A 14,861-nucleotide genomic window follows, 5' to 3' on the forward strand; every position below is an offset into this window, starting at 1 on the left:
AACCCAAAATGGTGTATACGGTATACCCATTGACCTTAAGCTTCTAATTCAATAGCGCGGACCTATAACTTGAAAGTACAAGGGTTAGAATTGAAAAATGAGTCAAAAAGGACAAAAGAGAAAGTTAGAAATATGTGCTGAAAAGGTGTTCCTACCACTAACAAATATATTATTACTACATGATTCAATATTTAATTTCAAGTGGTAAATAATGTGAGTATGTGACACATATCTTTAATGGCCTTGTCTCCAACATGGGTTATTAACGCCACACTTCTTTTCATGTGCTTTTCCGATACATGTAATAATTATAAACGGTGATCATATTATCACCTTTTAAAGTAACTAATGCGATATATTTGTGTCCATTTCATCATATTATATTCTTTTTACGAAATCATGACAATAACTTTAAACACGAATTATGTATAAATTAGACTACTAGTTGAGTCACGATTCGATGCAGCGTGGTGAGGTGGACACCTTGCGTCGCTCAAAAACGTTGTCTCATCCCCTTGCGGTGCCGGCCAAAGCTAAAAAGCCAACGTGAGGGATGCATAGCCAAAACAACTCAAACTACAAATCAAAAGGTTAAGGGATTAGAAAAATGAACATTTTCATAGTTTAAAGTTGGTTAGTGCTGAAACAAAAGAAAAAATCGATATTACGTCATGTAAAAGAGAGGTCATTAAGATGAGAAATAGGACACCTTCATCCTATTAGACCTATTAAATTCACCTAATTCGTGATTGTAAAGATCAAACCCTCCTCCCTAAATATATAAGATGGAAACTAGACCAACAAAACAAAGCATTTTAAATCTTTAATATTTAGTATGTAGATGGTCAAGATATTACATAGGAGGGAATGGGTCATCCTTAAATTATATCTCCCTTAAATTATTCTTAATTAAAAATCTTTAAATTATTTTACTTTTAATCAGATACAACCAATAGAGCAATTAATCATGGCGACTTTATAGAGAGACTCCTCACGTTGGATGGTTTTTGGTTGTACTGCTTCAAACGAGAACGGTGTTTTCATTAGTACCAAATAACTCCGCCACCTATCTCACTTATTATCGCTTCGGCTTCGTCCCCTTTTAGATTGTAACTTGTAAAATCTAAATTTAGTTTTTCACTTATTGAACATTACTAAAATTATTGTCCAGGCAAATTATTATTATTATTATTATTATTATTATTATTATTATTATTATTATTATTATTATTATTATTATTATTATTATTATTATATTGGGGTGGGGGGAGGGGGGTTGGGTGGGTTTGGGTTGTGTCGGGGAGGGTCCTTGTAGTCAACACTCAAGGTAACAAGCATTGAACATCTAAGTTTGAGATGCGGGCACTATTCATAAAATAATTGTGAACCCTTTTTTTAATTTAATGTAAATTTCATAACTGCCTCTACAAATTACAAATACATGTAGGGGTGAATAACCATACAATAATGGTTATCGTATATTACGTATGTGACTTTTTTACATCATTGATTTCAATTTCAATTTCAATTTCAATTTGAAACTACACGTTAGCATAAATGTAACTTCAAACAAATTTAGTCTTGCACTATTTATGAACCCTAATTAGAGCTCAACTATGAAGTCTCAAACATTAAAACCAAAATCAACATAAATGTCGTAGAACTTCAAGAACCTTCAAATTAATCAAAATTTGATGATTTAACCAATCGAATTGATGTGTATGAGGTTGTAGAATCATCAATAAATTGTGAAACTACAATATAATTGGTTCAGTTGAACTCCGGCTATGGTTCACAAATTGCAAAATATTATGTTAAAGTGAAATTACACACAATTATGAATATTCTACTCAGTTAAAAGAGTAAAATGTCATTTTCGTTCAAGTAGTTTGTTCACTTTTGTCATTTCCATCCAAAAAGAAATTTTTAGGCATATCCTTCATCAAAGTTTCTAAAACTTGTTATTTCTATTCAATTCACTAATGTTAGTTGTTTTCAGTTAAATTACTACAAAATTATCAAAATACCCCCTTTTATTTAATAATAAACCCCAATATAAAATAAAATAAAAAACAATTTATAATTTATATTGTGGGCCACTTCCGAAAGTCACTGACTTGCTTCATCTACCATCGTCGACCTTTCGCAGACAATGTCATCTCCGCTTATAGAGCCCTCGTCTCTGTATTGTTCCTCATTTCTCCCTTTCAACAAAACAATCCCATCATTTAGTTGCAAGCCGGAACTCGTCGAAGATTGAAATGGACGTCATCGGCAGCCTCCGCAACCTTGACCTCATTCTCTTCCTTGAAAAGCGCATCATTTCAACGACTGTGCCAACACTTATATGAAAACCATAAATTTAATTCATCTAACCACATCCATTCTTTTAATTTTACTCACCTGCTCTGTATCTTCCGTAACAACCCTAGCTTGGTGTAATTTCCTTCCGATCGAGTTAGAACCGATTTAACAAGGGTGCATCGGTGGTGGCCTTGAGGCTTCATTGGCGTTGAGGGAGTCAGGGAGTTGATGATGTGTGCCAACTATGGTGGCAACAATGGTGACTACTTAGGGGTGTATTTGATAAGGGTAGGGTGGTCGACGGTCCCATACCCGATAGTCCTGAAAATAGTAAATAAGATTATATAATTAAAACAAATGGTATAATTAATAAAAGAAACAACATCAACCCACTTTTAGTAAAAGAAACCACATTTACTATTGTATTATTTATTTCTTTATATAAGCTATCGAATTTATAATTTTCTTACGCACAAATTTTTACTCGTCTTCGGCCAAAATTGTTAACGATTCTTAGGACCGGCCCTGTGACTGATGGTATTAGCGGTGATTTAATAAGTCGTGGCTGATGGTGGTAGCTCCTGAGAAAATCGAAGAGGTGGTGAGGCGGGAGAGGGGTTAGGGTTGAGTTTTAATCGATTGTTATAATTATCATTATTTCTTATTATATAAATCTATGTAAAATAAGTTAAAAGACATAAATACCCGTTAAGTTAACATAGTTTTAGATGAAGTTAACGAATTGGACAAAAGTAATAACTTTTAGAAACCTTTATGACGGAAATGCTCAAAAAAAATTTGGACGAAAATGGCGAAAAGTGATCGAACCACAGGGACGAAAATGACATTAACTCCGATTAAAATTACTCTTAGTTATGAACATTAAGTTATGAAAATTAAGCTCAGATATGAAAAATACTCTCAGCTAAAATTACCCTCAATTATGAAAATTACTTTCAATAATGAAATCACTCTAATTGAATCATGCTCAAATCAGTTCATTCAGTTTGCAAATGACCTAATATGTTTTCTTAATAAGAATTGAACTTTCAGTAATTTTTGGTATCTTCGATTGATTGATTAGTATAATTCTCAAGTTTCAGTTAGTCCAATTAATCAATTAGGTTTACCGAATCCAATCGCGAGCTGGTTCAGGATATATTTTGGTAGTCAAATTTGAAGTCGATGTCTGATTTTTGATATGTTCTAAATCAAACTAATTCATTCAGACGATTAATTAGAACCAAAATGATTGAATGAATTTACAATTTTGATACCACATATTTTTTGAAATTACAGGTGTAGTAGGTAGTCTCATATTAATTTATGATAAGAAAGTATTGTATTGTATTGTATTTATTTTACTTATCTATTGATCCACATATTTATGAAATATACCTAAACCGTTAGAAATAGTTAAAAAAAAGAGCATTTCACACGTTTTTTTAAAACTTTATAATTTCATCTCTCTTAACTTAAAAAAAGTTATTTACATATTTTTAGCTTAAACTTCTTTTTGCTCATTTATTACTTTTCTTACCCATAATCAATAGTTTCTTAAAAAAAACAAGATTGCTTATCATTCTGTTATAGTTATCATATTCGAAAATACAATTTGATTGTTTGATTATTTGTTTTCGGTGTTGATCAAAGTTTAAATAAAAGTTAGGGTTAAAACATTAAAGTTATAATATTCGAAAATACAATTTGATTGTTTGATTAAAATGAAAGATATTAAACAATCATTAACTAAAAATTCATTAAAGTTTAAAAATTCATGTTTATGTGAAAATTAAAAAGTGTTTGATATTATGCGTTTATATGAAATGATAAGCTAATTAGTTACAAAGTTGTAACTTATTAATTTATTAAAAAAATTACAAGATGGTAAAATAAGGAAACTCATTCATTTGGATAAATAAAGGTTGTAGTTACTAAAGGCAAGAAAAGAAAAGTACAAGGGTTAAAAGTATACATGTGACGACACGTAGATCATGATCGCCATTAACGTTCTATGTGTTTCCCGTCAATGCATCATTTCACAGTCCTGACCGTTGATGGCACCACACTTGCTCTTACTCCTCATCTTAACTCTCTCTAGTACAACAGTTACACCACTAGACCACCTCAGCCGACCCGTCTAACAAACTCACCTCCTCCGACCCATGCGCCACCGTCTCCTGTCTCCACAACCGAGTCACTCGACTCGTCCTCGAAGGCTTCAACCTGCAAGGCCGACTCGACTCACTCACTACCCTCCGCGTCATCTCTTTGAAACATAACCGTCTCAACGGACCCATTCCAGATCTAACCAGCCTCACTTCACTCAGACTGCTCTTCCTTTCCTACAACAACTTCTCCGGCGACTTTCCTGTAACAATCACTTCTATTTCCCTCTCGATCTGTCGTACAACACCTTCTCCGGAGATAAGAAGTCCGGGCGGTGGTGGTGGTAAGATAAGTACGGTGGCGATTATTGTCGGAGATGTGTTGGTTTTGGCGTTGGTGTCGTTAATTTTGTATTGTTACTTCTGGCGTAATGGGAAATCTGGTAACCGGAAGTCAACGTCTTCGTCGCAAATTCTAGAAGGTCAGTTGATAATTTAAGTTTGTGTAACTATTGTATGTATGCCTCTAAATGAACTGGGTTTTAGTGAACTATTCGATGGTAAGTTCGTTATGTTTGTTAACGGATGAATGCTAACATAAATTTGTTCATTCAAATAAATAAACGAAACGTGGTATTCATTTACGTTTATAATGAACGCTTGTTTATGTTCGTTTATTTGTGTATGTTTCATATACTAAGTAGTTTTATTATGGATTTTAAAAACAAATCAATATGTTAATTAAATGAGAACTCACATGTGTTAATCATGTATAAACTACTTAGTGTTTTATATTTGTTCGTATGTGTTTAGTGGCGAAACTTGAACACATAATTCATTCATGTTTGTGTTCATTTATGCTTGTTTACGTTTGTTTATATACACTCGATTATGTTTGTCAATTATGTTCGTAAACTATTCGTTTAGATTTTTAACAAACTGACATAAACGAACACGGAAATGTCCATTAAACGGATGAACATGAACATAAATATTTGTTCGATTAATTGTTCATGTTCTTTCGGTTCATTTATAGGACTAATTGATAATTATATATGCTTCACTCATATTTGCATAGTGCTATCACTAACATCTACTAATTACGTTGTTGTGTCTCTAATCAAGGTGAAAAAATAGTATATTCCTCAAGTCCGTACCCGAACCCTAACTTAACGGCGCAGAAGGGTTTGAGAGGGGTAAAATGGTCTTTTTCGAGGGGGCAAGGCGGTTTGAGTTGGAGGATTTGTTGAGGGCGTCTGCAGAGATGTTGGGGAAAGGAGGGTTTGGGACGGCGTACAAGGCGGTGCTGGATGATGGCAATGTGGTGGCTGTGAAGCGGTTGAAGGAGAGGCGTCAATTGGTGGTAAACGGGAGTTCGAACAGCAGATGGAGGTTTTAGGAAGGTTACGGCATCCTAACGTCGTTAGTTTGAAGGCTTATTATTTTGCAAGGGATGAGAAGTTGCTGGTCTATGAATACATGACTAACGGCAACTTGTTTTGGCTTCTTCACGGTATGTCATTCTTACCGTTAAAAAAATAAAAGAAATGTATTTGTATATTTTATGGAAGAGTCAAAAGGTTCCATATTAAAGTTATTGAAAGAAACAAAAAGAAAAAGAAAGCATAATCTAGGGTGCCCAATCATCACAAATATCCTTAATATTTACAATCTTCCCTTCTATGCTTTTTTATTGTCTCCCAATTTCAGCTTAAATGCATATTTTTTTAAAGTTTTTCTTTATTCTTTTGTACTTGGTGTCAGTAATTATGTTTTAGAGTTCCCTAATAATGTTTCATTTGCGTTTGTTTAATTAAATAAATGAGATGAATCGATGGCTAAACGGTCCAAGGCGTTCACAAGTTACTTGATATAGGATCAATAAAAACTTCGAGGCGACATGAGTTTTTTTCAAACCCGAGCCTCTAGTAAAGCTCGTTAGTTGTCGTGTCTGAGCTCGAGCAAAACTTTGTCTCGTTTAAAGTACTACACGAGCTCGAGCCGATCTTAGGCTCGTTTAAGGTATTTCAGAAAATAAAAAACGAGCCAACTCGAGCTTGAAAAAACGACTCACAAACTGAGCTTTAGAAAATTAAAGAATCAAATAATGAGTTGATGATAACAAATGATAAATAACTGAGGACTTCTTTCTTTGTCAATAATTGTTGACATTGAGGACTGGTTCTGTTAAAAAGGAGAGTATTCCAATAAAATGTCAAAATAACAGTAAAAATAAACACTTGACAAGAGTAGGCTGGACCACCTTACTTTTGATCTTCCATGTTTTGCCCCCATCAACTTCTTGTCCTTTACCTTTCTCAACCCTTACTTTTCTCTTTTTAGTTTTTTCTATTTGTTTCTTTTTCCGCTTTTGTTCTTCAATCCAGTCACACTTTTATATATTACATTCCAACCTACAAATTTTGTTAAAAAAAGGTAGATTCTATCCTAATTTTATATACATTAGACTGACTCTTGATGGTTTTTTTTTAATAAAAACTGAAAACTGAAAATGACACCTTAACTAGAATCCTTGTGTGTTTTTTGTTTGTGTCATGTAACAGGAAACAGAGGACCAGGCAGAACACCTCTGGACTGGACCACAAGGCTTAAGGTTGCAGCAGGTGCAGCCAGAGGTCTAGTCTTTATCCACCACTCTTGCAGGTCACCTAAACTAACCCATGGCAATATCAAGTCCACCAACATCCTCCTAGACAAAACCGGCACACCCTGTGTTTCCGACTACAGCCTCTCCGCTTTTGCACTGCCTACCACCGCCTCTAAATCCAACGGCTACAATGCACCCGAGTTATTAATAATCGACCCTCGTAAATCCACTCAGAAGTCAGACGTGTATTCCTTCGGAGTATTATTATTGGAACTTCTAACGGGAAAATGTCCCGCGGTGGTGGATAATGGTGGGACCGGGTACGGTGGGGCGGTGGACTTGCCAAGGTGGGTGCAGTCGGTGGTGCGGGAAGAATGGACGGCTGAGGTTTTCGATTTGGAACTAATGAGGTACAAGGATATTGAAGAGGAAATGGTGGGATTGTTGCAAATTGCAATGTCTTGTACCGCAGCTGCACCCGAGATTGTTCTTCAAGATGCAACATGAGTTTTCAAACTCAATCATGCAAAAACTTGGCACCTCAGTTATAATTCACTCGTCACTAAGTGTATAGGCTCACTCATTGCCTAGAATAGAATGTAATAAAAAATCGTTTTAAATATGGCATCTCCAGCCACTATCATAAGATAGATCATTATACCTTAACAAACCAACCACTAGAAAACGTATCAAAAATATAGTTAGAAATGTCGGTGTATGCCAAAAGGAAATTGTATAAAAAGAAAATGAATTATATATGTCAGCCACTTATTGTTTCGATTCTGTCAACGAGCGCTTACTAGAATTTGGGCCCAGGCATTATCCAAATCACATATATATGGACAACTTCACTTGTTCTAGTACTAATTTAAATTATTATACATAAATTACTAATAACAACATTCAGAACAGCATCTCTATACTCATATTATCATATTTATAATTTAACTAAAAAACGTCCAAGCTCTCACGCCCAACAGGGTGATGTTCATGTGGGCGTTGTCCTGTATGGCAGGGCACCGCACACCTCTTTACTCACCGTAATATATAGCCTTACGTGTTTAATATAAAACTTCAAATATAGAAATTTACTTTACTCATTGCCTAACACTTGGCAGAAGCAACCAAGTTCTCTCTTGAAAAAAAAAGGAAAAACAACACTTCCAAAAGAATTGAATATGAATCCTGTAAATCTGTAAAAGAAAATAAATAACAAATACAAAATTGTGAAAGAGGTCTATGGGTTGAACTGCATAATCTTTGGAGCCAGTCTTAACAGCCTTTCTAAAGCATGTGGTGTGAACTTTCTTCCAAACAAATGGCACGTTGCATTTCTTCTTCCGTTGTACTCGCAACTTCTGTCATTCCTCAACTTCTCCAAAAACTCCCGAGTAACATCGTACCTTGTATACGGTGACGGATGAGGCCCGCCTTTTGACCAATCAACAAAAGTCAAAGTCCGGTTTGAGTTCATTTCCCCAAATCTTAGGGTAACAAATGTTGGCAAATAATGCTCATCTGCATAACACGAACCACTACAATGGTCTTGAAAGACACGGAAATAAACGTTATCCGATATCACCTCGAGTGCTAGATCACGGTTCATTTCAAACCATTGTGACCCTTTTCGCCATTCATTAATTTTAATCGTCGGGTGCATTTTCCAATTGTACCGCCCTCGGCCAACGGGTCCCGCCAAGTCATAGGACTCGATATAACTGCGACTAGAGTTCATCAAGTAAGAGTAAACCGTCGAGAAATTAAACAGCGGAATGCAAGACTCCGAGAGGAGAACGAATCGCTGGTTGGAAAAATCGAGCAACGCATTGGCTAACAGCCGCCGCTCCGCTTCAACCATGCTGACTTTTCCCCATTCAACATCCTATATTTCATACCCAAAAAACATTCAAGATGTCAGTTATTTGCACTAAAATAACCAAAAGGCTTATAACCTTAAACTATCAAGTTGTACATAAATTGTGTTTCTCTTAAAATGGTTGAGAGTTCCTGATTATGTAAACTTGAAATAGTTCTAATGTTAAAAATAACTAGAAAACAAAAAATTAAGTGGCACTTAGAAAATTAGTATTCATAAGTTTCATTTGTGTCACTTAATTTCAGTTAAAATATTAACAAAGATCGAAACACATATTAACAAAAAGTTTAAATGACTTTAGTGGAACATTTGAGAACATTCATTACCATTTTGTAAAGTTAGCGCTAATTATAATAATAAACACCAAAAGAAAAGGGTAGAAATGCCAATTCATACCTTGCTGGGAATTCTCCGGCCATAGAACACGGAGTCTTGTTGTTGTGTCCAGTTGGAAGAGAAACCGGATGAGCTATGAACATAAATAGTAAAAAGACCATCATGCCCTTTAAAGAACATTTCCCACAAAGGCGCCAGCAACACAGATCCCCGTGTCAGAAACATAAACGCCACCTTTGGTGTTCTGTCGTACGGATACTCCACCACTTTAGGAACCATCGAAGCTCTCCACATTAACTCATCATCACTCAAATCATGCATTGTTTCCATCGGCTGTATGTACTTTTCCAGCCCGATCCTCACCCTCGGTCGCAGTGGCGGTGGTGGCGATGGCAATGCCGCGACATCGGTATCAGTATCGGTACCCGTGTCGGTGGAGATTGATAATTGTGTGAATTGGAGATTGAATGAGACGTTTTTTAAATGAAATGTGAGAATGATGCCTAGGCATAAACCGAACCCGAAGAAAATAATAACAGAGAAAAGGTTTGATAATTGGAAACGAGTGGACAGTGAGTTTTGATTGTTGTTGTTCTTCATTGTGATTTGAATTTGTGTTGTTGTATTGGTAACGAAGGAAGAAATATATTGAAAATAAAAAGATGATTGGTAGAGCGAAAGTAATGTGTCAAAAAGGTCGGACCCGTGGGACGTTTTATATAGAAAGCGTGGGGGCTATTCGTGTCTCTACAGTCTAGATACATACATTTAACATTCTACTCGGTTTCCATTTATGTTCAATGCAACTTACTTGGTAACTACAACTTATTAGCCTTGCAAACTAATATTACCTCCAATATATATTTAAGATTTAAAAATGTTAAGTCAGATTTTTTTATAGAAAACTTATTATCATGTACCCATATAGTTAAACAATATAGTTTCAATTTATACAAAAAGTTAATGTATATGGGTTTGGAAAGTAATTCAAGTATCCTAATTTTATATCTATTTTCATTGATTGGAAAAACAATGAAAGTTTTTTACTATCAACTTGCCTCTCTATTACTAAAGCAACATTGGCTTTACATGTTGTAACTATAATATAACATATATTAGTTACGGCTATTTGGTTTACAAAATATTTTTAATGCCAAAGGAATTGGAATTCATTTTGGGGAATTGGAATGAATTCATGTCATGCGTTTGGTTGTCAAAAATCAAAATGCAACGGAGTCCTTGAGGTTATCATGTTTGGTTCGTAAACCTATCAAAGGATTTAGAATGTAAAACACATGGAAATGACATAATTACCTTTTATGGTATTTTTATAAAAATATAAAGAATTACAAGGAAATGATCAATAGTATTTTTCACTAGAGTCATAAAAGAAAATATGAAGGTCACGAGGAAGCAGAAAAAAAATATTACATGGGCAACAAGAAAATATGATTTAAGGAAAATATGAAGAAGACCGGAATTGATGAATAATAGGGTCTTTGTTACAAGGACTTTTCGGTAGCATGTTTGAATTTAATAGGAAAGTTTTCAAATTTCATTTGTGGGAGAAAGTTAATTTGCCATGATTGTAGGAAAATATTTATTCATTTTTATTATTTGTCGACCACACATGGATTTCAAACTATGGGTCGTGTAGGAAGGATAAAAAATAATATTGTTATTTATTTCAGACTTTAATAGTTAAATACTATTTATTTTCACATGCAAGACACATGTTGATTCACACATCATTTTAAACATCGATAACTTGTTTTATACGACATTGTTGTAGGTCGATTTCTGGCGAGCATGAGGTGGGTAAAGATGGTGGATGTTAGTGGTTGGTGCGGCAAGATAGAGGTGGGTGCGACGGTGGTTGGATGTTTTTTTCGGCGAGAAAGAGGTGCGTTTTTCCGACGAGCAGGAGGTGGGTACGCTTTTCTGACCAGTAGGAGGTGGGTACATTTTTCCAGCGAGCAGGAGATGGGTGCAGTGATGAGAAACGACTTGTGGTTATGGTGGCGATGGTTCGTGGAGTGATGGTGGTGTTTCTTTCTTTCTTTCTTCTTTTTTTTTTTGAGATATAGGGTTTTACGATGTAGGTGGTAAGTGAAGTAAGAGCATTCTCAGTCTATTCTCTATATTTTTGTGAGAGAGTTTATCAAATTATATGGTATGATTATAACTTATGAGTGGTTGTAAATAGATAAGAAAGAAAATATTATATTGGAAAGTTAAATTTGGGGTTTCACTGTTTACAACATATGATTTTTTAATATTTTTTGAAAACAGTTGTGAGTCAAGGAGGGAGAAAAGATAATGATAAAGGTATAAAAAATATTATTTAATCGAAAATGAGAGAGAAAATATAATTATTTTAGTGAAATTATATATGGATATATTGTATAGAATAGGCTGGGAATGCTAGTGAGTTTTTGAAATACATGTGATGGACTAAAATATCATATTTCCTAACCTTAGAAAATTAAAATTTAAACCCAACCCTATGACCAAATATTTAATTTATTTTATTTTCAAAGAATTCTACTAATCAAACAACCCATTGAAGTTTATTGTACTATTTTTATTATAATATATAGAAGTCATAATTTTATTTTGTTTTTATATAATCTTTTCATATATATATATATATGTAACACTCAAACCCGGAACAGGCCGACGTGTCACTATTACAGATATCATAAAAAAAATTCGAATAAGCCTAAGTCAAATTATATTTACTCAAATAACCGAAAATGAATAGTCTTTAAAAATCTTGAACTTCATTATTCTCTCTTATCACTAATTTCCCCGAGTCCCGGATTACCTGAAAAAAAATAAGAAAAACAAAACAAGAAAACACGGTTGAGCCAAAAATTGCCCAGTAACGGATAGAACAATAGTATATGTAAGGACAGACGTAAGAAAATATACGTACTTCAATTCAAACTCGAAACCAACTTTTTTACCGAAACATATACTTAATAAAATTCAGCGGTATGATCCGACACTTGGCCAGAACATAATCAAACGCATACGGAATCATATCAGAAACATATCATAACATATACACACATCAAACCACGTGACTACACATATAAAAGATAAAAAAAATCAAAATCATGTGAGACGGAAGCACCCACAACCCAAAACAGAACAGACTGGTACACGACTAGCTAGTCTATGCACCTATGAGACAGTGAGTGTGACGTACACCCATAATTCCATTTCCACAAAACAAACGCAAACTCAGAGCTAAGATCGATCTATACGACTCTAGGGGCCAAAGTGCTACGAAAGCACAAGCTAGAGACGCCGTGAACTTTTATTACGAACTGTCACGATAAGTGCATGCCATTGACGCCCATACGACATATCAGACATGCTCGGGTGACAGAGTACAAAAACTAAATTCATATAAATATGCAACAAAATGCTACTAACGGGATATGCAATAACGAGTACAAAATTTATTATCTATTGCATGTTACAAAAATGATTATAAAATATAATATACCAAATAAGCCAAACTCAAATGATAACTAAAAGTTAACAAAAGGTCCACACTACAAAGTAACGGACCCCGGGTATAAAATAGAATATGACCAATACTACGAGTAAACGAAAACAAAAACCGTACTGCGAAGTAATGGGATATAATTGACACTACGAGTGAAAGAAACCAGAAACCGTACAACAAAGTAACGGACTATAATTAATACTAAGAGTAACCAAAACAGAAACCGTACCTTATTCAAATAAGCGAAACAAAGCAAGGTCACATAAAATATCTAAGTAGCCCGCACGTCCTCACAAACCGAACAAAACCTTGAGGGAACACAGGTCGGTGATGGTGACGGTACGCGGAGGCTGTAGTAGGCTTGACAGTTGACGAATAGTGAGTAGCGTAACAAGACGCCAATTAGGGAGCAACAGCGACCGTACACGGAGGCCGTAGTAGGCGTGACAGGCGATGGTAAATAGTTGCTTTGGTGGCTTGCCGCGTGGGGGTTCGCAGCGGTAGTCGGAAGGTGGCAGAATAACTAGCACATAAAGGGTCTTGATTGAGGGTAAATGGCTTTTAATATACTTGATGGTTCCATTATCTATCGCGGTAATGGGTCGGTTGTTGAACAAGATAACGTTTCAAATATTGATTGGATTAAAGATAATGGATAAACGAGAAGGATGATCATAATAATTTTCTTTCAAATCAAACTAAAATCATTTATTTAAATTTTGAAGATTTCAGATTTTAGTTTATTAACTTTATTTATCTTATATATTAACTTAAATTTTTAGATATTACAATTATTCCCCACTAAAAAAAAATTCGTCCTCGAAATTACTAGTTACCGATAACCAAAGAGCTTTTACATAACATGACTTCAAACTTTTGAGTTTGAATACACGGACCTTAAACATACCAAAACATAAGGAGTTTTTCTAACATAACATACTAACGGAAAATGAAACTTAACAAAACCTAAATTCATGTGAATCAAAGCCAAATAATTCAAAAAAAATGTACCAAGACGGAAATAAACACGGATTATCGAAACGGTTCATGTCTTCAATTTCCCAAGAACTAATATTTTTGTGTGGGTTTAGCGTTTTCTCCATTATTAGCTCCACGGTTAAGCGGAGGGAAATCTCTAATTCTGTGTGTTGCATGTCCGCACTTGAAGCAAAGACCTTCAGCTCGGCGACATAGACCCTTATGTGGTTTCCCACAAGTAGCACAAGGAGGGTCACAGTTAGGTGGAGGGTTTTGTTTAGGCTGGTTTTGATTTCCTCCATTTTGGAACTGATTGTTATTATTATTGTTTTAACGGTGTCTACGATTTTGAGGTGCCAAGGACTGATCATCGGCATGAGAGGGCTGGTCAGGATCACTTTCCCTTGGGCGCTTGCGATCATCATTAGACGCCTTCTTACGATGTTTCTTATCATTATCAAGGTTCTTAACTGCATCAACTATCTCATTTATGTCATTAAAAGGAGGTTTAGGATGAACTTCCTATCACGGTCACATGTGGCCCACTTGAAATGATTGCTTTGTTGCTTTTGAGTACCTACAGTCGGGCCCAGAAAACTAACCAAACAAAAGAAACGGTTCTTAAACTCTACGATTGGCTCATCATCTTCTTGAACAATAGAAGAATACTCCCTCAGGTATTCACTACGGTCGGCATCAGTAAAATATTGCTGATAAAACAGGGAGCGGAAATCATTCCAAGCAAGTGTGGCAGCATAATTGTCTCCTCCACGGGTAGCCTTCAGTGTTTTCCACCATCTATGAGCATAATCTTCGAGCTTGTAAGCAGCTAGCCGAACCTTAAACACATCTTCGACACCTAGCACTTCAAACAGTTTCACGATATGCGCGATCCAGTTTTCAGCTTCTACCGGTGAACTAGCGGTACTAAAGGATTTCGGCTTTTGCTTTTGAAAACGCTCAAGCCAGACATGAATACCAACAGGAGGATTGTTGCCTCCGGCATTGTTCCCTCCGGCGTTGTTGCCACTGACATTGTTCTGTTGCAACTATTGTATGATGTTAGGGATTACTGCAGAAATAGCCGCATTGACGGCGTTAGTAACAAGGGTCGCAAGAGGAGGGTCGTTT

General features: G+C 35.4%; 1 protein-coding gene and 1 pseudogene across 2 annotated transcripts; one reads left to right on the top strand and one right to left on the bottom strand.

The window, feature by feature from the left end:
- The first annotated feature begins 237 nt into the window (after positions 1–237).
- On the top strand, positions 238–7,527 carry LOC143619395 (putative leucine-rich repeat receptor-like protein kinase At1g68400; annotated as a pseudogene). The gene is made up of 4 exons (XR_013151179.1): positions 238–301; positions 4,610–4,894; positions 5,538–5,925; positions 6,977–7,527. The product of XR_013151179.1 is annotated as a putative leucine-rich repeat receptor-like protein kinase At1g68400 (transcript).
- Positions 7,528–8,103: 576 nt separating this feature from the next.
- On the bottom strand, positions 8,104–10,017 carry LOC143619844 (glycosyltransferase BC10-like). The gene is made up of 2 exons (XM_077091678.1): positions 9,293–10,017; positions 8,104–8,902 (listed from the first exon to the last, which is right to left on the bottom strand). The coding sequence occupies exons 1-2, from the start codon at positions 9,830–9,832 to the stop codon at positions 8,258–8,260; spliced, it is 1,185 nt and encodes a 394-aa protein (XP_076947793.1). The 5' UTR covers positions 9,833–10,017; the 3' UTR covers positions 8,104–8,257.
- Between the last annotated feature and the right edge of the window lie 4,844 nt (positions 10,018–14,861).

This window comes from Bidens hawaiensis, unplaced genomic scaffold, assembly GCF_021521415.1.
Source record: "Bidens hawaiensis isolate Kalapana, Puna unplaced genomic scaffold, B.hawaiensis_p1.1 tig00000296_1, whole genome shotgun sequence".
Classification (NCBI taxonomy): domain Eukaryota; kingdom Viridiplantae; phylum Streptophyta; class Magnoliopsida; order Asterales; family Asteraceae; genus Bidens; species Bidens hawaiensis.